A 24,539-nucleotide genomic window follows, 5' to 3' on the forward strand; every position below is an offset into this window, starting at 1 on the left:
TTGCTGCTTCCTTTGCAGGCACAGAGAGGAATGCAGATCTGGCATCTCTGGTTTTAACCTTTTCCTATTAGAATTTCCTCATGGTGCTAACAGAAAACCAGCTCCAGTGGTCACGCTTTTTCAAATACTGTATCAGCTGCAGCTACTCTGAGCAGAACAGATCAGCAGCCCCCCTCTTTTTTTAATGTAACAGATCACTTTTAGTATAATTTTTTCCCCCACGAACAACTATGACCATTTTCATCAGACTTTGCTGTTTTTCAGGTAATTACAGCTGATCATGACCATGCTTCGCAGTCTGGCATCCACTGGAATAGACAGCACAGTGGTTGAAAAGGTTGACAGTAATATATACTACTATTGCAACTGCTTTTGCATCTACTACAGTTTTTAAAAAGCATTTGTGTTAAAGGTCTTGTGAGTTAGCTTTGCAAAGTATTTTTATTGAAGCTGCAGAGGAACTTTGAAGTCTCTTCCATTTCCTCATCAGAAGAAAATTCACAGGAACATGAATCTTGTGGAAAAATTCAAGGGTCAGGAAGCAAAAGAATAAAAATAAAATACTACGGAGTTCTGGCCATACTTACAGTTTGGCTTGGTCCTTCTCTTCTATATTTGTATACAGTACCTTTATGAGAGGTTTCCAGGTAAGATCTAGATGCTTAAAAGTATCAGGAAACTCAGGGAGCACATCAATAATTTTCTCCTCTTTAACCTTCTCAGACAAAGGTTGGACGGGAAGTTTGGTGCCTCGAATATCCCAGAATAATATTGAGCTGTATAATACCAAAGTGATTGTGTAATATTATTCCCTGTTTGTTTCAAAGTTGGGTGCAATTTTCAGCATATTTTGAAGTGTATTTTAACTTTTTGTCTTCAAATTTCAGGTAGCAATAGAGAAAGACTTTGAAAAGCAGGCAAACACTAAATACTGAATTTCTTCCTTTGTACATGATGGCTTATATTCATTCATTTATCATTTCATCAGTTTTTAACTATACCAAAGCAGCTAAATAGCATTCATTCAGCCTGCTTACGGAAAGTTGCACACTACCTGGGCGAAATTCCTATGCCTGTGAACAGTACAATTACTTGGGCTCTCTGCAGTTGGCTATGGAGCTGTTAAGGAGCTGAAATCCACTCTCGGACCAGAGCCCAAGAGCGGGTGTTATATGACTCCACTGGGCCCAACTTACTGTAGTAGCAGGCACAGCCTGAGGCAGCCTAGAAATGTAGGAAATGCCGTCTTAAACTATTTAATTCAATATCCTGTTGCTGACTGTGGCCAGTACCAGGGGTTCAGAGAAATGGTCTGAAACTGGTAGCAGGTAATCTAGCCAGCCAAATCAGATCTCATTCTTAATTTTTGTGTGTGCTAATTTATTTGCTTACATTCAAGGCAAACAGTCCCACTTGCTTAAATTTGTCATCTTACTGGAGCTTCCAGCCTCCTAATTGTTCCTGTTGCTCCGCTCTGGACATTCGCTCACACAGCTGATCTAGACAATGATAGATTTTCCTTATAGTTCATTGCTGACATTACTTTTTCTTTTCTGTCAAGAGTTGCACAGGGACCCGTGCTCTTCATGGACCACATTGTAGAGACTCCCCTGCCTTACTTGGAATGAATACTTCTAATTTGGAGCCCTGGTTTGTGAGTAGTTTAAAATTATTTCTTCAGTATGTATTACTTTCATTCCATTGCAAATTTACTGACAATTGTATTTGCAATCATTCTTTTAACTTACTGAATTCTTTGGAGTTTTCTGTTTCTGTTTAAGAAAAATAACTTTGCATCATCAAATTTTGCTTTTCCTATTTTGATGCTCCTCTTGATGCAATTGGTAAATATATTTATAATTCAGACCAGCCATGCAGCCTTGAAGCCATAAGCCTTTTGTCTTGATGAAAACTGAGTATTTATTTTTACTTTTTGCATTCTGGCCCCTTACAAGTCTTTCACACAGGACATATTTGCTTGTTAACTTCATAACTATTTAGTCTAGAAAAGAGGAGATTTCATACAAAATAATGTCACCTCTCCTAATCTAAAAACAGTTTACAGTATTTCTGTGGCCTTAAAGTCTTTAATAGCTTTTTGCGCAAGAGTCACATAATGAATGTAAAGGTGGTGGTATGGCTCTCCAGGCCAGGATATGAGTGGCCAACACCCTTCCTAAGGTGCACTCAGAATATAAACTCTCACACACAAAATTGTTCAGCTAATGAACTCCTAATGCCATCACTGTAAGGGGCTTAAATGGTCAAGAACTTGATGAGACTGTCTTCAGCAGACACGATTTCAGCTATACAGGAATAGCTCGGCAGGAATCCAGAAATGTGCTAGTTAAATCAGAGAGTATATGATAGAACATTAAGGGTACAGAAAGAATAAGGTGCATTTAAAAAGCTTTTCAAAGGAACTTAGAAGGTGTCTTGTAGAGTATGTACTGTATATACCAGTCAGGGGAGCAGGTTACAAGCTGCACACAAATTCCAGCTCTGTTTTCAAAAGTAGCGCCCATTCTGTTGACCTAAAAATAACAATAGTAATAATTACAAGGGAAGATGAAAATGAGAGCTGAAAGTTATCCTCAGCTAAGCAACAACTTCAACACATATAAAATGAGGCTTTTAGAACTTAAGTCACTGTTTCTGCTTGCGTAAAGTTTGAAAATCAGAACTTACTAAATTTATAAACATGGGCTGAAACTGTATTTATCAACTATACACCAAAGTTTCAGCCACACTTTTTAGAGTGAATTCTACTCTATTTTCACTGATCAGCACCCACCTGGAGTCAAAGTGTTATTCTCACAACCAGGCCAAGCTGGGCTAGGATCTGCATATGATTTTGCTTACTTTTTCACTGTTATGTAATAGTAAACTGGTGATATTAGGAACTGTGTCATAAAAATTGCAATGTTGTAAAAAGGCCAACACACATCCAACACATCCCAAATGTGTTTATATAGCAAAAAGTATGTCCTAGTACACATTGCTAAATATTGACAAAGTAATTCCTTTATCAGTGTTCTTTATCAAGTCCAATTTTTCTGTTTTTCTTTGGCAAAAAAAAACAACAACAAAAGAGCATTCTGCTATCTAAGATTTTTCTTTGTTTTACAACATCTGGTGCCAATTAGTATCCATGGGTACCACTGTAACTTAATTTAATAATGAACAGTTTTATCAGCTTTCTTTTTGTCATATACATGTACCCTTTCCCTCACTCTTCTGGCCATGTTGCTAAGGACTGTAGTGTGTATGAAGCCTTAAAAATTTGGTTCCAAAGGCATAAGCCTTCTAAAGATGTCTTTTTTTTTTTTTTTTTTTTTTTTTTTTTGAGCCTGACCTGCTTTTCCACTATTATTATTTTGTATTTGATTGTTTTTGCATTTTAAATTAATTTGGGAAAATTGCAGCAGTTTGGTAGCAAATGAGCATCTAATACTCTTATAATAATCTTGGACTCTTAGGCCATACATATCATGAAGCTTTAAAAATATGACAGAAAATATAATTGGGGGTTCCTAGCACCTAGGTGAATTAAAGTAATTACTGTAACATCATTCCTATTTCTCTGAATTTTTAGTGGCAGACTGGATTACCCCTAGTAGAAATTCAACATATTTTAGATATAGAAGACTGAGTGTAATAATGAAATTATGAGTAAAGCTACAGAAATCTTCTGCAGTACAATACAGCACAGTTGTAAAGCACAACAAACAGAACAAGTGATCTGAAATTACTTAACATTTTAAAATGCAGTCAGAAATAATGAGGTCTATTACAAGGAATTTAATCTTTAATATTTTATCTTGATTTACACTGTGATTTCTGAAGTAGTAGATTAGAAAAACAGTAAAGAGAAAAAAAACTTAAACTCACCTCAAAATAATCTGGCAGCCACTGTATATCTGTTATTATTGCTTTATGGCCATATTCTATGGAAGACACTGCACAGTATCTCACTAAAGGTGGCCCTGTACCACTCTGCTGAGCTTGTATAAATGATGGCTAGAAATGTTTCAAAAAGAGGTATCTTAGTGTATTTTCAAAATACAATAGTAATTGTGTCAAGGAAGAAAGGTTACTTTTGCATACTGTTAATGCTTCCTCACATATTTTAGATCAGTCTATAAAACTTTCTAGGGGTCTAATACAGAGCCCTTTGGAAAAATGGAAAGCTCTGAAATATGGATATGAAGCTCTAAAAAATAATTCCAATATGCCTCACAGGTACACATCCACTTACGTTATTACTTCCTCCTTTGCTCTTAGATCTCTCTTCTGCTTACCCACTTGATACTGCCTTTCCACTGAAATCCTCTTCTCATCTTCCAAGCTACCTTCTTTCTGTCCATACATTTCCAGAATCATTTTCAGTATTATTTTTAACAATAAAAGCTACATGTAAAGCTATTAAGCTGGACTATTCAAGTAGAGATGATATTTTGATAATAGGTTTATTTCATTAACTCATCAGTCTGCTTATAATCTTATCTATTACCTCATTGCAAAGATGACCTATTCCTCTATTTTGAGCCAGGATCCTTTCACCTATTTTTACCCATTAATTTATATTCTAACTTTCCTTCCTTTCATCCCACACTTGTAGTTGTACGGCTATAGATTTAGAACAGAAGCATTCACCAAATTAACAGCTGTCTTTTTGATTCCACTAGCAATAGCTTTTGCATTTCGCAGCTTTTCTTCATATTGAGAAATATCCCACAGCACAACCTGCAATGAGAAATGAGTATCATTATGAATTATTTCATTCTTTATATTTTCATTATAAATGTATTTTTCAAATATAATTAGTTTCTTGCAGAAAAAAAATAGGAACTTCACTTTCTGTACTAGAACTTTAAGGTCTTTTAAGGTAGACTCTTCAGTCTGATGAAATCAGCTAAAATAATACACTTATCTCAACCAAACAAAACCAGAGTGTCTGTACAGCTTAACCTATTTATCAGTAATACAAAGAATCATTTTAGAGTAATGGCTCAACTACACAGTAATCAGAGATAACTTATTAGCAGGACTCAGTACAAGATCTGAGAATTTCTATAACTTATTTCACAATAAAAATAGAAATGAAATAGAGATGAAGAATGTATATTTCTAAATGAACCATTAACTGATAGAACTGGAAAGAAAACCTCCCTATTCATTGAAATGTCTTAATCCTATTACCAGAGTTGTTCTGAATTCTTGGATCTCTGAAATCTTGTGGCACTACGGCTTAACTATTTGTTGAATACCTTCACCCTTACTTTTGCTACTATGAGAAAATACAGAAAGCTATATCTAATCTTATTCTTTAAAAGACAATAAACACCTGGCCATTGAAGCAGCCACCAGCAATGATATTTGGATCACTTGGACTGAACTGAAAGCAGTAAATATCTTCGGGACACTCCAACATTAACTAGACAGAAGAAAAACAAAATAGTTGAGAAATACAATCCCACTGATGGTTCTCTTGTTATTTGGACACTTGGAACATTTAAAAATCCTGATTAAATACCTGTGGGTGGAGAGGATCAGCAAAACTCCAGAAAAGAATTACTGATTTCTGCAACAATAATTTACCAGAAAGATCAACTCGTTCTTCGTAAGAAAGCCTCTCTGTTGCTGACTCTGCTATAATCCCTGATGGTGAGGAGAGAAAAAGAATTTTTTTTCAAGATAAATTTTAAGACACGTAAAAAAAAACATGGAAGGCTAAGCTCAATTTTCAACCTACTATTAATTATTCTGAGTGACTTACTTTTAATGCTTTTCAATACAGTGCAAAGAACAAGAAAAAAGGCATGTATTTATATTTTTCTTTGATCAACCCTGAAGTCATTATTTTTGTTAGTTAAGATTCAACTATTTATGAATGAATTGTAAAGTGAAGGATGGGGAGGGTAGAACTGAAGTTTTTTGCTACTATTCCTTAATGGTATAACACTGAACTTGAAATGATGTGACACGGAATATAGTCTTGGCTATCCATCATGAAATCAAATCTTTTTGTAGCTGAAGTTATATTTCCCATGGAGGCTGCAACGTTGGCTATTAGTATGCTGGGCAGCTATTTATCTAGAACTCAATTGTGCCTTTAAGCATGGCTATATAGAGCAGCAGTGCATGATAGAGAGCAGAAGGAGACATTGCATATGCCTCTGGATGCCCCCTGGCTCCACTCTGTGGAGCCACATCCCACTGTGGCCTGCAAGACTCCTCACCAGTAACAGGCGTGCTACAAGGGCCAGCTGTGGGGAGAAGGGTAAGCAGCACCACCAAACAGAAGGATCTAGCACAGTTGCAGCCCCACTTAAATGGGCCTCATAAGGAAGAAATTTCCCCCTCCTAAAATCTCCAGCTATACACTATCACAAGGGACCACTGGTCCACAGTGTTTGGCCTTTCTGAATTCTGCAAAGGATTGGTCTGTATCATTTTTTCCTTCATCCCAAATCAACAACTTAGACAAACATACTAACGCAGTTTTGATTGGGGTTTTTTTTTCAGTTTGAAGACTGATAACTTCATGAAGGATGCACATTTTACAGCTGTAATCTAATACATCACTCAAATGAGTATTTTAATTGCATTACCATAAATGTTTGGGTGCCAGCAAACACAGCTAATGGTTCTATCCTTTAGATAGTGCAGATCTATAAATGATTGGTATTCTTTAAGATAAACATCCGACTTGCCACCATAGCTGCTTTCATCTTCTGCTAGGGCTTTCCAGTCATCAAAAAAAACATTCATAATTTCATTTTGCTGCAATGCAATCTCCATTCTGTTTTGTGAAAAGAACAGTTAATACTTTCAAGAATTCAAATGTGACTACTCAGTAGTAGAATCACACATATTTCAATAGAGACAACTTTTTTTTTTTACACAAAATTATGACCACATTATTAACAAAAGGGAAGTATGAATTCATCAGTGATAGATCACAAATGTAAGGCTACCCAATACAACTAATTTTACCAAGAATGTGATTCCAGTTTGATTTGGATCAAGTCATTGAAGCTTACTATCCAGTTCTTGTGCAAAAAGTGTCACACTGGGACTCCTCCCATGACTAAGGGCTGCAGGACAGCACCTATGCTCCTCTGCATCAGCCTCTACTTGAGGGAGCAAAGTGGCTGAAAGATCAGCTCAGCAGCTTGTTTGAAAAGGTGCATCACTATCAATTTAGGAGCTGTATACCTATTTAAACCAATATTCACATTAATATGGTACGAATTTCATGTTCATTTTTATAAAAACAAGTATTAACTTCAATATTAAAATAATAAGCAAGGGAGGGGGGACAAAGCAAAAAAAGATATACAGAAATAAAAGAATTTCAATATTAGACCAGTGATTCACCCAAGCTAGCTTTCTGTCTCCAATAACTTGTATTTTATATCATTTTAGGTAGCCTTTAATGTATATTGGTGCAGTAATCTTACCTTAAAAGTACTGATGTAATAAATTCTTTCAGCTTCTTGGATGACAGACTTTCTTCTTTCTCTTCATCTGAGAACTCTCTAGGAAAATACTGTGTGGCTGCATTTTTTGGATAGGTCCTAACCAATCAGAATAAATTTGAACATAAGTAAATATATAAAATATTTTTAAGAAAAAATATTTTTAAGAAAGAAATTAAAAGCTAAATATATTCAGTTTTTCTAGAACCTCTCTAGAGAAGAGCAAGAGAAGAAAGATGCAGACAGAGCATCCAGTTCTGCTCTCATAATCAATTTGCAACTGAATAGCTCCAGACGAGTTGAGTTAATTTACATAACTTTAAGTGAGATCAGAAATAGCATGTAGATTAATAAATAAGATAAACTGGTAAATATTTCTCACACTTACCATTTTGTCTGAGTACTGTTTTCGCTTACTTTTGGAACTACTTGTGCACCCACATCTCTTTCAAGCAGTTTAATGCTGAAAGTTTTGTCTTGATAGGAAGTACATTCAATGTAACTGTCTTTTACACTTGAAGCGTTCTTATCAGTAAATGTAACTGGTGCACCGAACTTTCTGCGTACTCGAGAAATCAAATACTTAATCTGGAAAAATATATATATTTCTGAAATTAGCAGAGGAGAAAGACCAAGATGGAGAAGGTCAATTCTGTAAAATGGCGGTATTCATATAATTGCAGAACCAGTTCTGTGGATGACTTTTTGTGCTGAGTTTACTAACATTTCTACATTTTGAAATTCTGAAATACTCATATATGTTCAGATCACCTGTATACAGAACAGAAGATATACTTGTATTTCCAGAACAAAGAAGTTGCCTTTTGTGATTACTGCTAGCAGAATAAGAGAATTATAAATTCTAATATATGCGGTATCAAAACTGCACCTTTGTCTAACGGCTTGATTGACACAAGGATTTATGTGATGCTGAGTTTGGCTCAGCCAAGGGCTGAGGGCTTCCAGGACCTATTTTTTAAGCACTTTCCTGCTTAGTACAATTCTTAAATTTGGATGAGGTATTTTGGCTTCCCTTGCAGTGCCTAGGGAAAGGAAGGCACCCAGAAGAGGACCCACAAAAATTAGTATATGAAAACTTACAGTGAGAACTAGGAAAGGAGGAGGGTTGTGACTGGAGTTCTGCCCTCAAAGAGAGGCAGTTTGATTCCAAGCCGTATGGAGGTATGTCTTTGCCTGAGATTCATAGCCAGGTACTTTTTTTGCAAAGCAGCCCACAGAACTGGAGCAGAATGTGGGCTGGCACTTACCTTTTATGTGACAGCCCAGCTCTTATAATGCTCCCAAATTTATACTTAATATAAAATACTTAAAATTTCATAAGTTGAAGTAGGGAGTAAAATTTTGAGGCCTTAGCACTTTCCTCTCTGCCCCCAAACCAACAGGCTACAGTACTCGCCTGCCTCCAGAAATGGGGGAAATTATGGCAGGACAAGGGTAAGGAGGTGAGTCAAGACAGAGATGGAAAAGATGAGAAGGTGGGAAAGGAAGGAATAGGGCAATAGCAGATTTTAATTGCTGGATTTGTCATGTGAAAGAGTATCATTGCTGCCTCAAACTCCATTTCATACAAAGCCTCGGTTAACAGGCATGCTCTGAGAATACTACTGAGTGGACCTTGCCAGCATGGTAGAGCAGAGACTACTTGTACTGTGAATGTGACTTGAATTTAGAGCTTGTGAATTAGCCTCAGAACACGTGGACATGTTTTTCAGTGTAAGCAATGTGTCCAGATGCTGAGAACTATCAAAATTTTGGCCATGTTCCCTGAGCAGAGAGTAAGGTAATGAGTAAAATTCACTGGTGGACAGTTTAATGCTCACAGACCCCAAATGCATCACAAATTAGATGCCAGCTGCAAGTGGATCTACTTTTTGGACTTAAAATTTTTGAAGTATAATATTTAGATGTAGTTAATTACCTATGCCCTTTTGTAAAGTCAGCTTTTAATAACTGTAATTGGTATAATCTACTCTAACTTTGAGAGCCCTTATAAGTTTTAAGTACTACTTAACTACAACCTATATGATGAAACAAAGTTCATTGGGCTACATGGAAATAGAACTAGGTCCTTAGAATATAATTACAGTGATTCAATTTATAATCTGTCCAGGTATTAAACTGAGCAAAAAGTGGCAGAGACAGTTAATGACCAAAGATGATCAAGACTCCCATCTTACAGCTTAAAAAGTAAGTATGTTCCATGTAGCCTCATATGCTTTATTTGCAGGATTTGAAGGGGGCAGTCATAAAAAATTGTTCCTGAAGCACTTCAAGTTTTCTTAAAAGTTGAGCTACTTCTATTTTGTTTTTTTGAAATATAACAAGACACCTAGCAAAACTACAATGGCAACTTTCAATTTTCTGGCTTTTAAGGAAATTATTTTAAGTTTGCTTTCATGATATTCATTTGATTGAGTAACATGCATTGATTCTGACCTTTGAAACAGTGTCTTTAACAGATTCTTCTTCAACTTCCTTTTCGCTGCCAAGGGAAACCCAAGGTTTGCGGACAGGAGGCTTATAAACATACCCTTCTAGTGTTCCATCTTTATTTTCGTCATCTTCTTTTTCTTTCTCTTCTTCTTCTTCTGCAGCTTCTGGAAGCTATGACATCAAACAATGGAAAATACTGCTTGTTCAAAAATTTGTTACCAAAATGTAAGTATGAGTTAGAAGCTCAGCTTTCAGTCTTAATGCACACAGCCTTTACTGTTGTCGCAATGTAATAAATCTGGCCACACTCAGTTGTACCCAAGGGCAGAGTGAGGCCCCATTCAGCCATCTGTGCATTAGAATTTTCCAACAAATATTACATATTTAATTTGTAAATACTAGAGAGATACTACAGTCTTGAAAGAAAATCACTATTATATAAAAAAGAATTTACAGTGATTTCCTATATTAGGCCTTCCTGTCTTGGAATTGCAATTTGCTTTTCTATTAATTGTTACTTCCCCTGATGCTGGGTGACAGTCATGTTGAAAAATGCCCATAAACCTTCTTTTATGATTTCCCACACAAGCGGGAATCCTCTATGTATCTGGAATTATTTAGAATTCAAAACCATTTTTAGGTATGAGTTGAAGAACATTACATGTACATATTATGAAAAATGTGTATACTATTACTTTGAAGGTGGCCATTATAATCTCTTAATTGTATTTCTTGCTTGGAAACCTGGGTGCTGGCGGAGGGAATTATCTGTTATGATAAAAATGAAACAAAGGGTTATAATGGTCCCTCTGAAGGAAAATACAAAAATTCAGTTCTGTTTTTCTCTGGAAAAAAGGGCATTTTTACCGTGATGCATGTATTTTTCATGGTTGGATTAACTTCAGAGAAATATTCTGGCACGCCAAGCACATCAGATGCTTATGAATACAATACCAATCCCAAACAACACATCTGAGACAAGATTCTGAAATATTTTTAGATAGAATAATGCTGGGGTGTAGTTGGATTTCCTTACCTTCAGAAGGTTTTCCTTGGCTTCTTCAGTAGCAACAAGATAAAAGTTCTGTCCATACTGCAATTCTGCATCAAAAACTACCAGAAGTTCTTCCCCTGGATATTCCTATTTCAATTAAAACAATTAATGGAAAATTGAAAGCAAACAACATCCAAAAAACACATAAGCCTGTTACTAGCAAAGCTATCACTAATGTCATTGTGTAAAATCAGCATCCGTGATCAATCTTGTGGTCCTCACTGAGAATTTTTTGTGCTAATTTAAAAGCATAGATAGACTATTTTGTAATAAACATAACTGTGTGATAAAACAGCAATCATTTTTCATAAACAGACTTAAACAGAAAAGAAACTGTTTTTTACAGGTTCTCAGTAAGTAAGCCACAAATCATGGAAAGCCCAAATATGTCCACCTCTGCTAGTTCACAGAATTAAAACTAGTAACATTTATGTTACTTTTATCATATTTTCAATCTAAAGTTAGTCAAAGGTGTGTGATGAGCCATGAGAAACTTTTAGAGGTGACAATGGTCCATGACCTATTACCTTTGGATATTACAGCATTCATGTATTTGCAAAGGGTCAAACAAAAACCGACCTTACCATTAAAAGTATGTATGTTCTGAGGGAGTAAAGTCTTAAAGTGAGAATGAAATACACTACATACTATGACAAGTTTTTTGACAGGGTGGAAATCAGAAACTGCTGCTCTTGTTTTCAGGTCCTCAATGATGTCCTCTTTTTTAATAAGTTTGAAACGGTTTTCTTCTGTGACATCTTTATCAACTCGGCAATTAAAGATTTCTTGGGTCTGTGTAGTGAAAACTAAGGGAAAGATTTCTGGGTGGCCTGTGAAAGAAAGCAAAATTGCATGACAAACATTCAGAGTGTTATTTAAACATAAACATGTAGCTTAATAATAATTTCTGAATTATTGTTTGAGTTTCCTAGCAGAATGCCCTGAAATCTCTGGGCTCATAGGTTTTGGTACATGGGGAGGCAGGGAGTGCAAATTATACTAATTTTGTTTATCTTTGAAAAGACGCTCCCTCACATTTTTTCCTTAATGAATGTATATTATTCCTAATATAAGCTTTCTTAAAAAAAAGAAAAGGGAAAGTGAAAAGAAATCTGAATTCATAGGCAAAGGAAAATGAAAAGAAATCACACCAGCATTTGCTCGTTTTGATGGTGACAGTAGCAAATCTGATCTCCTTGCGGTTTTTAGGTTGGTATAAAGGCTGACAAATCTATGGCCTGTTTAATTTTCACTGATGAAACTCCTTCCTATTATGCAAAATCATTTTGTTTGTTTAAGGATGAATTTTACAAAGTTTAAGTTTACAGAACCTTCCTCTATAGGCCCAAAGTTACATATACAGGAAAAACTGTTTTGTGTTGTCTGCTCTGATTTCATTATTTTTAAAACTTTTGAGTGGGCTAGAAGAACATCAGGCCACGGTCTGTATTTTCAGTTTAGTTCTGGCTACTGAAAGCCAGCCGGGGAAGGGAATGCAGAATTAAAAGAAACCTCTTATGGAAAACTGTGTGGCTCTGGATGTTGACAATTTGTCAAATGGAGGGTCTTTATATTTACCATTTATTTTTTAATTATGTAAAAGTTTTTGCAATAAAGCAATTTCTAGGAGAACTTTGATCTTTATCTTTCCAAAATGGAAATCATGTAGTTTAATAATACTGGCTATCTAACTTTCGATAATAGGTAAAGAACAGGCATTGACTTTTACATCCATTAATTTAGTTGCTGTCTTTACTACTGTTAATTCTGAAGATGTGTTTATATACCTAAGGCAGTACTCATGTTGTTGACAGAACTGTCGTCTCCTGAGTCTGTTCTTTCATCTTGGGGGTGGGGGGAAGATAGGCGTCCTGTTTAACAGGAAGTCTCAGATGGGGGTATCACAGGTTGTGTGGTGGCGGTCTTCTCTCTTGTTCAATGGGTCATTAAGAGCATTGGTGAACAGTCACAAATTAACTGTTTTTAATACACTAAGGACACAACTGCATGATTCTGATTTAAGAAATCCTTCCAATATATACTCTAGTTCTTCCCTATAGAGCTGTACCATGTAGAGCCAATGTTTAGTCTAGATAAGGCTTAAATACCATTCCAAATAAGCATGCTTTTCTGATTTGGGACTTTCATCTTCCACTCATCCAGTTCAGAGTGTAGTTGAATCTTTTTTTTTTTTAACTATTATGTGAGACTGAAGCAAGGTTCCTGAGCTTCAAACCAGATATAAGATTATTTTCTGCTTTCATGGAGAATATATCTCTGTTGTTTGCTGTGCATGTGACTTCTGTCAGGTTCACTCCTATTGATTCAGACCAAGACAGCTAATTATTATCCTCACTCTGGCACTGTTATCTTTAGTATTTCTAGCGAGGATGGGTACAGTTAGGTGAGCAAGGACTATGCTTTGCAGCCACTCAGAATTTGACGTTAGGACACAGTACCCCGGGCTTCTCGTTAAGTGTACATCAGCCATATGTATGTAACAATGGTCCTTCACAAATTACATGTTCTGCCTTCTGGCTATATAACAGACATAAGTGACTAAGAACTGTATAGACCCAGCTAGCTGGATCTTGCCTGCCTGAGAGACTCTCTTCTACCTTGCCAATACTGCCATGGTAGCAGATTCAAGCTGTATGTCTCATAGCTGTCATATGAGTAAAATACTCAAATATGAGTATTCTTCATGAATGCCACTATACTTTTGTCTGAGAAGGCTAGCAGACATTCACATTGCATTTTTTTTTTTTTTTGACTAACTCAGAAATGGAAAGGATTCAGGGATACTTATACATGGGATTTTTATTAGGTACTGAAATGGACTGGTTTTGTGATAATAGCTGATACCATCTATATTTCTTGGTTTATTCTATTTTCTTTGTTTACTTGATATATTTAATGTATTATCAGAATTCATAGCACCTGTGGCATTTTTTTTTCTTCTTTTGTATAACTTGAATTGAAGTGGATATAGCTAAAGTGGTGATATTGACCAGCTGGCTATGCATGTTTTGAGAAGCCATCCCTATCCTAAGCCATCTAGAACTGACAAAACAATAAATCCTTCTTAATCTCTATCATCCAGGAAGCTAAATCTCTGCATAAGCCTATCACATAATACATAATGTTTGATGAATCTGACATTTATCCTTTAAACCCTTTCAGTGCTGTTCCTCCACTGCACCCACTCTGCCATAGTCATCCACTAAAATTAATGAAATGCTAAGAAAACCGTGGGTGCACCCTGCAGTATTCCAGGTATGGTTTACTTGGCATTCACTAGTTATTTTGTAGCATACAGAAAATAGGCATGTGCAGTTTATTAGTACTCTTTCTTCACAAGTTGTAGTCAATATTGCACTGCTTTCTTTCTCCATGTCTCACAGATTTCCAAGATTTCTGTGATTTACAGGATGCTGGATGTTTCCAAGAATCCCAGCATCATAGAAATACTGGTTGGGAAGAACCTCTGAGGCCATCTGGTCCAACCTCACTATTGGTAAGACCAGACCAAGTCAGCTCTGGTTTGTCTTCTGGAATGCCTGTGCTTGTCTCTTTGACATCTAATCCCTGTAGCTAATGTGTCCAAGACCTGGATCCTTTTTTAGTTTATCAGTTTGGCTGTGAGACCACACTGAGAAGAAGTGTTTAATCTAGGGTGATCTAAAACACTTACTCCTTTAAGCAACTGAAAAGTTGATCTGGTCCCAGGTCCCACTAGCCAGGGGCATGAGGCATCCTTCATTAGGAAGTCATTAGGAAACAGACTGAAATTCTAGTACAAGCGTAGAGGCACGCTTTACATTTCAACATATTGGCACTGCAAGTTACACTTACTTTTTAAAGTATGTAAATATTCAGTACTGTGAGGTGAAACAGTCCCCATTCCTTACAGTGTAATACCTTCCATCCAAACCATGACTAAGAAGGCATCCTCTTTGCCAGCTATGCTCTCACAAGCCAAGAGAATAGAAACCTCAGAGCTGTGCACCAAACATGGTATGACTTTCATCCTCTGCCATACACAGATGGCCCACAGGCCAGAATGCACAGGAGGAGCAAAGGAACAGCAAATGTGAACATATCACAGTCCTCAGAGTTGGTTTATGTGGCTAGTGCAATTAAGAGGTCCAGAACCTAAAGAAAATTCATAAACCTAACTTCCCAATTCTTACAACAGTTTTTGATTACCTCTTATGTGAAATTTTTGCAGAAGAGAAGATTCCTATGGCTCAAAATAAATTAAAGTAAAACTGAAAAATTAGATTTTTTTTTTGGGGGGGGGGGGGAGATGCATCAAAAATCCTAACCAGGAGTAATTGTTTCTCAAGAAGTTTGTTTGATAAATTATTTTTACTCAGATACATACAGTTTTGTCCACAAATGTTGATGTTAAAAATTTTTCTCAAAGAGATACAGTTTTCAATGTTAAATAAAACAATACAAGCATGCATTAAAGCTAAGGAAAATACAATAGACAGCATTAGGGGAGAGGACAGAGTGGGACACATAGTCTAAATGATGTTTTCTTCACTGCTCAATTGTTGTAAATCCAATTTAAAAACAAAGTAATGATCAGAATGAAAGTATGTGCATCTTTCAGTCTAAAAGGTTCTATATTATAACAAAAGGAGCTGATACTGGAATTCTTACTAATATGAGTATTTTTACTGAATGCTGCTTTTTCCAGTAAAAAGCATAGCATCTAGTAAGAGGCTTCACTTTGTGTTATAGTAGTAAATTGTATTCATATGATTTGTAACAGTTCACAGCTCTTACTTTGCACTATTATCCCTTCACAAAGGGACAAAAAGTTCTAAGACAACTGAAGGTCTTACACTAAGGAGCCGACATGCTTAAAGTTTAAATACTGCACAGACAGTGTCTGTGTATATATATATATAGAGTAAGATTTGTTTCCTGCTTTTAACTATTATGTAATAATACAAATCTAACTTGATTTGCCACTAGGCGGAGTTAAAGTTCTCTCTTAAAGCCAATACTAATTATCTCCAGGATCACCATAAATATTTTTAAAGTAACACTTTTGTCATCTGAGGGATCACTTATTGTCCATTTCCATTATTTACAGCCTACCTATTTGGGTGAACCTAATTAGAGAGTGCAACTTTCACTGAGGCAAGAGTGATTTGTGTTTTCTTTAAAAATTACCTGGTTTGTATAGTTCTAGTTCACCACATTATTGCTTTTAGCAATAAAAGCTGCACCATTAAAAGCTAATTAGGAAGATGACACTTTGAGCTGTTCCTGTAAACCATACATTAAATTTACATTGACATCAATGTAAGTTATACATTATACATAAGGAAAAATTGCAAAAATCAGGTCAGACAAAAAGCCTAACTAGAGATGTGAAGAAACAGTTAAAAAAAAATGGTGTTTAAGGTAAAGCAATATATTTCAATTCAAATAATTTCATATTTTATCTCATAACTTTGGCCACACTTAAAGTAAAACTGCATTTTTCTTGCTGATAACTGGCAAGAAGCATTTGATATCTTGTGACTTTTCAGTGGTAGATGTTATTTTGTTCTACAAAGTGTCATCCTACTGAATCAATGTGTATTGATATATATGATTAAAAACCACAAACGATCTACATTTTCTCATCAGATTTAATAATGGTTTGACAAAGATTGAAGAAAAACTAAAAATGATAAAACTATTTCAAGGTTTTCTTTCATTTGCTTAACTATTACTAAGTGCAAGTAATTTGCATCCTATAATTCTGTTGTAATGATCTTTAATTCCCCTCATCCTAGTTCCTCTACAAAATTATTACTATAAACCCAAATCATCATAGCACTTACCTATACTAGCCATAGATAGATTAACTTCTTCATCCTTTTTATCTGAAATATAACAGCATGACATTAAATCAGTAATTTCTCTTCCTAACAAATTAACTAGCAATATACAATCCTTTCCTTGTCAGGACAGTGTTCAAAATGTTTATATATATTTAAAACTAATCTGTGAAGAGGAAAAGAAATAATTTCTGTTCAATTCAAGTTAACACACAAAAAGAGTGAACTCTTGTAAAATAAAGTGTGTGTGTTAAGGACATGCTAGCATTTCTCTGAAACTACAGAAATTTAAAACTCTTTTTTTGTTGTGAGCAGATGCTCAACATAAGAAAGCTCTCATTTTGTGATGTGCACTGCAGCTTCTGTGCTCTGAAAAGTGCAGTGACTGTTACCTGATAGCATCTGCCTGGGTCACTTACCATGCAAAACATGTCATGTAAAGAGGTGATAAATGGACAAGGCTCCCTAACATACAGTAGCAGAACTGGCAGTTGTGCAGAAAGGAGCAGATGTCACGTCTCTCAGTGGGCAGGCTCGCTCGGGATGGCAGGGAGCTGCAGGAGTCAGGCATGCTCCAGCCCCTGAGAGAGGGTCTGCAAACTTCACAGTTAGGTAGGATAGGAGGAGATTAGCATTGAGGTGCAGTGTTCTCTGCAGCACAACAGCTATTAATTACTTGGAAGGGAAAAGGTGATTAAAAAGAGATACCAGGCTTCAGGGAAGTGGCTGCCACTGTGTGTGTGTTGGGGGGGGGGGGGGGGGGGCGGGGAACAGCAAGAGTATATTCTCACCCTTTCTGTGAATGTGCATGAATCACTGAAAAAAAAGAAAAAAAAATATATATATATATATATATAGCAAAGCCACATTAGCTTACACTTCATTAACTGTAAACTTTATAAACGGCACAACTGAGGTAGTATCTCATCACATCTCATAAAAATGTAATAAAATGCACTGCAATTAAATTGTGAGATTTGTTTTCAAAATCTACTACTGTACCTTCCTAGTGTGATCCCGATCACCTAAACTCCTGCTCCTGGGGATACCTCTCTGTGCCTGATGCTAGCTCCCTTGACTAAGTTAATCTTTGAAGCTCCCCACACCTACATATTAAGCTTTCCAAGTTCCCATTCAATATTCTTTCTGTGACAGCACAAACTATTAAACTACCAAGAAAAAGTGTAAATATCATAATGTAGCTTTGTTATGTTCCATGTTTTGGTTACAGAATCATAATCAGTAATCATAGATCTTTCAGTTGTTTACATAAAGTAGCATATTATAATTTTTCTCACATTTAATGAAATGCTTGGGCCCAAAATAATTAAGGTAGCTGTCATGTGAAACCAGCTTACTGCTTCATTATTGCAATACCATACATACCAATCTGTTTTCGTTTTCCTTTGGAGGATTCCTTAGCTTTGTTTTCACCTTTCTGTTTCTTTGCTGAGCCTTTTGGACTTTTTAAGGAGGACTTGCTGGATATGAGATTTTTTGACATTTTTTCAGACTTCTTTCTAGAAAGGTATATATCATCAATGAGTTGTAAACATACAATGTAATGTACCTCGCCTGAGTGAAAATCTGGCCCACAACTTTCTGTAGTTTATCAGTAAAATATTATTTTCATCTAAACCCAGAGGTATGCTGCAGAATTTTAATTCCCAAACTTAATCTATTTAGATCTGATATGTAACACCTGGAAACACTCCTTCTACCCAGGGTGATTAAGTATGAAACTGATTATCCAAAACAGTGAAAGTTTTAAATAGGATAGGTTTTACTCACAAAGAAATCTAGGAACCTGAGCTACTGTGTAAAGAGCACAGGTGAAAATTCTGTAGTGGTAAATATTTGTCTCAATGTCCTTTAAGTATAAATCATTACACAGCTGCACAAAGCATTTTGTGCATTTTTATTTCCATTTCATTTGTCTGCGTAGCTCTGTGGAGGCCAAACTTGGAAAAAAGCTGCAGGTTCAATCACAGCCAACAACCATGCAGCTGAAGACTATACTGTGCAGAAGGCTACCTTGTTTCATTTGCTCTTCTCCCTCCCAATATCTAGAAGAGGGATGAGAATAGCAACGCTTGCTGACTTGTTCCACCGCAAGGAATGAAATTAAATGCAGCCTGCCAACTGTACAGACTGGAGAGGACCCCCCCACAAAACACAGCTCCAGCACCATCATGTGGAAGATAAACACATAGCATCCAATAAAACAACTAAATGAGGATGGTCCAAATTTTGTTACGGAGAGTACTGAAAATTGTTTGATATTATAGAATAATTAGATGCATTTAACTAGGACAAGGACAATGAGATTCTTGGTCTCTGCCACAAGCCTCTCTAGGGAGCTGAACCTTCCCTCCTCCTCTCCCATGTCCCCTACTCTTTTTGTTAAGACTATAAGCTGACTGGGAGAGGAGCTATTTATTTAATATCTACAATGCACCTACTGTATTCCGAATACTAACAGCAACAACAGGAAGGCAGATGCAGTTCTAGCACAGAAAGAGTCTGCACCTTTAACACCTGTGTCATGGTATAACAGCTATTTCTGATGACCTCCAACAGGAGATACAGCTGGTCGTCTTGGACATGTGGACACACATTTACCATCAAAGGGCTTCAGGCAAAAAGGTGAGTTTATAAAAAGTGTTGTATCTTGACAGACTTCCACAATCAAAAGGCCTAAAAAAAGTGTGAACATTAAAGCAAATACAGCATGGTCTGTGCATCTGCAATTTCAATAGTCTTTCTGCCTCGAGTTTGTCTTTCATTCCCCGACTGAGAAGCATGGCATTTCTCTGTTTTATAACACAGTTGTCAAATACTCTAGAAGTAAGCAGTATAATTTTAGCTCCCAATCCAAATTTCAGTTTGGAGATGGTCACTGATGACAAGATATAGGTCATGTAATAGCTTGGACTTGGGACCTATATTAAATTCTCATGAATTCAAGATAAATTTTGCTATTGATTTTAATGAGAGCAGAATCAGATAGTTGTCTTTTTCACTAGTGATTATGGCAAATATGGTCCCCTTGATTATTTCATCTCTTGAACTGTATTAACTTAGACTTCCTGCTTTTGCCAAAAAGGATAACCCCAGCACAAAACAGATTAATGTTTCAACATTCTGAAACTTTTGCCTTGCAAGAGATTTTTTTGGAAGACAAATAAAAAATGTTCAAGTAAATCATGTATAATGACTGTAAGGAGAAAGTTGGGAGATTTTCCTGCCCTTGTTCTCACAGCCTTTTTCCTAAGATGTGAGACTACAAACATTGACAATACATTTATCACATCTAACATTCACATTTAATACATTTGCCAAATTGTAGTATTTAAAAGGAACCTCTACACTGAACAATATGCTTAAAGTTCTGAAACACTTGTTTGGAAAAGATTTAGGGCTAACTTAAAGACTGTATGTCACTTCAGATGGCTAAAAGAGGCTAATTTTTGCTCTCTTGCTCTCTTTTTTTTTTCTTGAAGCCATTTCCTCTCCACCCCATTGTATATTTCAAATAAAACCTTGTGGCCCGTTTTATAAAGGAATTCTGTGGCTACTCTACCTTGAAATAAGACTTTGATGCTGCTAGTTAAAAGAGGCAATGCTCTCCAGAATAGGAGGAGAGGCCCACGAAATTAGTTGGAGGACAATATGAACCATCTCATTATATAAATTACAGTCACATTCTTACTTTACCATTTCCTTATTATATATTGAAGCAAAGCAAATTTGGAAATTTTGAGTTCTTCTTACTGAGTAATATAAACTCTAAGTCATATGAGTAGAGGAAACATTGAAAGGCCTGAGATAAATCACATGGCTATTTTTAGTAGAATAACTTGCAAGTAAAAAATTCCCCTTTCCTTTGACTGACTTAAAAAATATTTTACCTATAAAAACAGTTAAAGCTTTTCCCTTTAAAAAAAAGTGAAAACAGTTTCCAAGTAATTTCTTTAACTGAAGGAATCAGGTGTAGAGGTACACATAGCAGTATACAGATAACAGGTGAAGTGCTGGTGAAGGCAGCGGGTGACAGTGTGTGTGTGGGTGCATATACTTATACAAAAAGTGTCCCTTTTTAAGCACTGTAAATTAATACAGTAATCAATAAGGACTGTTTATGGTTCCATCTATGAGCACAGAACCTAATCAACTGGAAAACAGACAGATATAGCCAGAACGGTTAGAAAAGTACTAGTTACATATCCCCTTCTGCAATATCCCCAATAACATATCGGATCTGCCCATTTGTCATCTTGTTGGCACATGACTGTCAGTGGTTAGGAAACAGTTAAGGCCTCCAAAGAAAGCAAGGGCAGAACTTCCAAAACTTCAATGGAAGCACATTCAAGCCTATTGCATTTACTGAGTATATATGCAAAGCTGTTTGACTTGGTTGCTTTTTAGACAGGATTATGCTACTAACCTCCAGGTGTTTCTCTGTGGGAAAATGCCATAAAACAAAAACTCCAAAATAGGTACTAATCAGCAATCTTTTGTACTCCATCTCCTTCAAAAAGGAAATTAATAAAAAAAACCCATAACAGTTCCCAATGTTTAAGATAAAAGCTAGTATTTTCAAAAGTTACCTCTAACTGCAGCTATTTTTCACTCCCTAAATTTTTACACATGGTACCAAATATCAGGAAGAATGATGGAAAATGAGGCTCCTAGGTAAGCGGGCTGTCTGAAAATGTGTCCGTTAGTAAATTATCTTAGGTTACGAAACTGAGCCCTTGGCAGAATAAGAGGTAACTGAACTAACGGATTGTCGTTCCTAAACAAGACCAGTGGTCCCAACCTCCACTGGCTCCTGGGCAACATTACTGAGCCAGTAACAGGCTGTGGGTAATGTCACACTTTGCTGTCCCCACCAGCAGTGGGGCAGAGCCTGCAGGCGCCAGTGCCTGTGGCTGATGGCAGTGACAGAACACACCACAAGCAAGAGCCTCGGGCTAGGGGCGACCTCCTCTTTAATAATTCCTCATACCATAATGCCAGGCACCAGCACTATCCTACTAAGTATGTCTTCTTTTAGTTCAAAGAGAAAATTAATTATACATAATGTTACAAGGCACCTTTTGTTAAGTGTTTAGACTATGATTAGCAAGCGAGACACAAGAAAATAAGTGGTTTCTTTTGTGGCTTTCATACAACATGTAGTCTTAAATTAAATTTTAAGGAAAATTTTTCAGCTATGGTTTGTTCCCATCCTCAGGGATATTTCTACTTTGTTTATTTAGAAAGGATTCTAATATGCACATTTGTACACAAACATGCAAATGTATTTTTTCCTTTCCATTAACACTTGTATAAATTCATGATTCCGTGATTGACAAATGAGGTTGGAAACAACATTTAAATTAACATAATTAAGAGTGCAAAAATACAAAAAATTCCTTGAAAACGGCCACATACATTGCCTTGTGTTTTATTAAAAAAAATAAAAGTAGGTAATGTATTACATTAAAAATTTTCCATAAATATATTGAGTCAAATTTTTCACCAAATTTTCAGCAGAACACAATGTTACATTCATTAACTGGTAAAGCTCAAGCAGATCTCCAAATGTCTGAAAACTTTGTTTGACATTTCATAGCTTAATTTATTTCATAGATGGACCTCTGGCTAAAGGGAAAAGTGAACATCAGAGTGTTCCTCTAATCATTTAATGGACTGACACATTTACATTAGTTATGAAACAAATCCACATAGTTGCTAGGTACTGCAGAAGGAGAAAGTTAATTAGTTAACAGCAATGCAAAAGATGCTGTCTGAACCGAGGAGGCAGAATGATTCATTAGTTGCCTACGTGATGACTTAAGGTCAAGTTTGTGTGCACTACTGATTTAGGACTGTAATTTACTACAATTTAGAATGACTGAAAAATTGAGTGCACTTCCATTTAACAAAAACACTACAAGCAAATAATCAAAAACACACTTTGCTTTTTTTTTTTTTTGGGTTGTGTCACTATGAAGTTAAAAATCACATTTCTGCCTATAAACATTTAGGTGCTCTTGTTAGAAATATCTTGAAAATGACCTAATCTGTACATAAATTCATATACAGTGTTCACTTTAATTAAATATATCATACTTTGCTCTACAGAAAGAGCAAATAATCAAAAAACTAAAGTTTGTATTTTTAATAATGCTTGTACATATTTGGATACTTTATATAAGCTGTAGGAAGCAGAGCCAGAATTTTGGCAACTGCCAAATCATTTTGGCATATGAATAGTTTTATTTGAATGTACCTGATTTCACACACACAAGTTTCCATGAAACTAGGCCTAAATAAACTGGCTGCAGATTTTGTTATTTGAAAAAAAAAAAAAAAAGAAACAGAGATAGTTACAGACTCTGGGATAAATACTGTATGGGGAAAAACAGGTTTAGAATTACCAAGAAAGGCAGAGAGAAGAAAATGGAAAACTTCCTTATAACATTGTATAACACTGTCTTCCGTTTCTCGTCTTTCTTCCATTCAAAAAGAATATAATAGGACTGGAAAAGGTACAAAAAAGGACAACCTAGATGATCGAGTATATAGAACATCCTTTGTACTAGGAATGACTGAATAAACTAGGGCTCTTTTTTTAGCCTGGGAAAGACATGACTGAAGAGCAGCTGATAGAAATCAATAAAATCATGAGAGGGATGGGGAACATGAACAGGGAATGATTATTCATGATCTTTCACAATACAAGATCTAGCTGGCATCACATGCGCTTATCAAGGGACAGACGTACTTTAGTGCGCAGCAGTTGGTCAAATTACGGAGCGTACTGCCACTGGACAAGACAGTTGCCAAAAGTGCACGATTTCTAACAGTAACAGGACAAACTAATAGAAGGACAAAAAATCAATTCAGGGCTTCTGAAAACAACCATAATACACATGGCTACGGCAGTATGAGGGCAGAAGCCCACGAAAGGGGGCACCAACACGGAAGGTTGGCACTACCGTAACCTTGCCCTGATGTCTGTTACCAGCTGGTGCTGAGGAGGTGGCGCTGGACTGCGCAGACCTACTGGCGTGATCCAGGGCAGCCCGGTTGTCCTCCCCAAATCTGTCGACCGTTAATAAATGTGATACCTAAGACGCCACACGGGATCCTGTCAGGAAGCAAACAGTAGCACATGCCTCACCTTGTTACGGTTTTTGGACCATCAACATGTCCAGAAACGCTATACCAGGCAGGCTTTTTCCAGTTTTTGTTGTGAGCAAAGGTAAAAACATACATCTCGTCTTTTAAATGTGAAAGCTAAGCTTCTGGAACAAAACCGTGTGCCAGGGCCGGCGCGGAGCGGGGACTGGTGGGTCGGTTCCAGAAGGGCAGGGCCCGACTGCAGAGCTGGGAGCGCTTCGCTTTACTCTGAGCAGCCCCCCGCACCCCGCCTGCTGCTGCCGGCGCCTGTCTGTGCCCCCCCGCGCAGCCGCCTCCCTCCGCTGCCTGCCCAAACCCGCCCATGGTGGCCCCCCCTTGCGCCCGCCATTTCGCCCGCGCCGGGAAGCTGCCCCTACCTGCCCGCCGCGTCGCGAGCAGGCGGCTGTTGCTAGGGCGACGGGGCGGCCAGGATTGACGTTGCCGACAGGCAATCAGCGCTCTGCGTTTCAAGCCCGCCCCCTCCGCCGCGGGAAGCGGCTCTTGGTCTTTTCCACGCTAGGACTTGCC

General features: G+C 36.9%; 1 protein-coding gene and 1 long non-coding RNA gene across 5 annotated transcripts in view; one reads left to right on the forward strand and one right to left on the reverse strand.

The window, feature by feature from the left end:
* The window catches only part of DNAI3 (dynein axonemal intermediate chain 3), a 31,628-nt gene extending 7,116 nt beyond the window's left edge, over window positions 1–24,512 (reverse strand). Inside the window, exons 1-16 of one of the 4 annotated variants that reach the window (XM_064515975.1) lie at window positions 24,389–24,498; window positions 23,960–23,979; window positions 18,225–18,358; window positions 16,842–16,883; window positions 11,641–11,822; window positions 10,975–11,079; window positions 9,942–10,109; window positions 7,873–8,072; window positions 7,467–7,583; window positions 6,615–6,805; window positions 5,537–5,661; window positions 5,348–5,437; window positions 4,657–4,746; window positions 3,892–4,020; window positions 2,461–2,534; window positions 629–776 (exon numbers count right to left, since the gene is read on the reverse strand). In XM_064515975.1, coding sequence (XP_064372045.1) covers window positions 629–776; window positions 2,461–2,534; window positions 3,892–4,020; window positions 4,657–4,746; window positions 5,348–5,437; window positions 5,537–5,661; window positions 6,615–6,805; window positions 7,467–7,583; window positions 7,873–8,072; window positions 9,942–10,109; window positions 10,975–11,079; window positions 11,641–11,822; window positions 16,842–16,883; window positions 18,225–18,342 — 1,779 coding nt within the window. In that variant the 5' untranslated portion in view covers window positions 18,343–18,358; window positions 23,960–23,979; window positions 24,389–24,498. Of the gene's footprint in view, window positions 1–628; window positions 777–2,460; window positions 2,535–3,891; window positions 4,021–4,656; window positions 4,747–5,347; window positions 5,438–5,536; window positions 5,662–6,614; window positions 6,806–7,466; window positions 7,584–7,872; window positions 8,073–9,941; window positions 10,110–10,974; window positions 11,080–11,640; window positions 11,823–16,841; window positions 16,884–17,629; window positions 17,655–18,224; window positions 18,359–23,853; window positions 23,980–24,388 lie in introns of those variants that run through there. The other 3 variants (XM_026116554.2, XM_026116556.2, XM_064515976.1) reach the window with 3 other exon arrangements.
* Window positions 10,037–15,239, forward strand: LOC135329044 (uncharacterized). The gene is made up of 3 exons (XR_010390225.1): window positions 10,037–10,163; window positions 14,176–14,268; window positions 14,397–15,239. It is a non-coding gene; the product is annotated as an uncharacterized LOC135329044 (long non-coding RNA).
* Window positions 24,513–24,539: the final 27 nt, after the last annotated feature.

Source organism: Dromaius novaehollandiae, chromosome 8 (assembly GCF_036370855.1).
Source record: "Dromaius novaehollandiae isolate bDroNov1 chromosome 8, bDroNov1.hap1, whole genome shotgun sequence".
NCBI lineage: Eukaryota > Metazoa > Chordata > Aves > Casuariiformes > Dromaiidae > Dromaius > Dromaius novaehollandiae.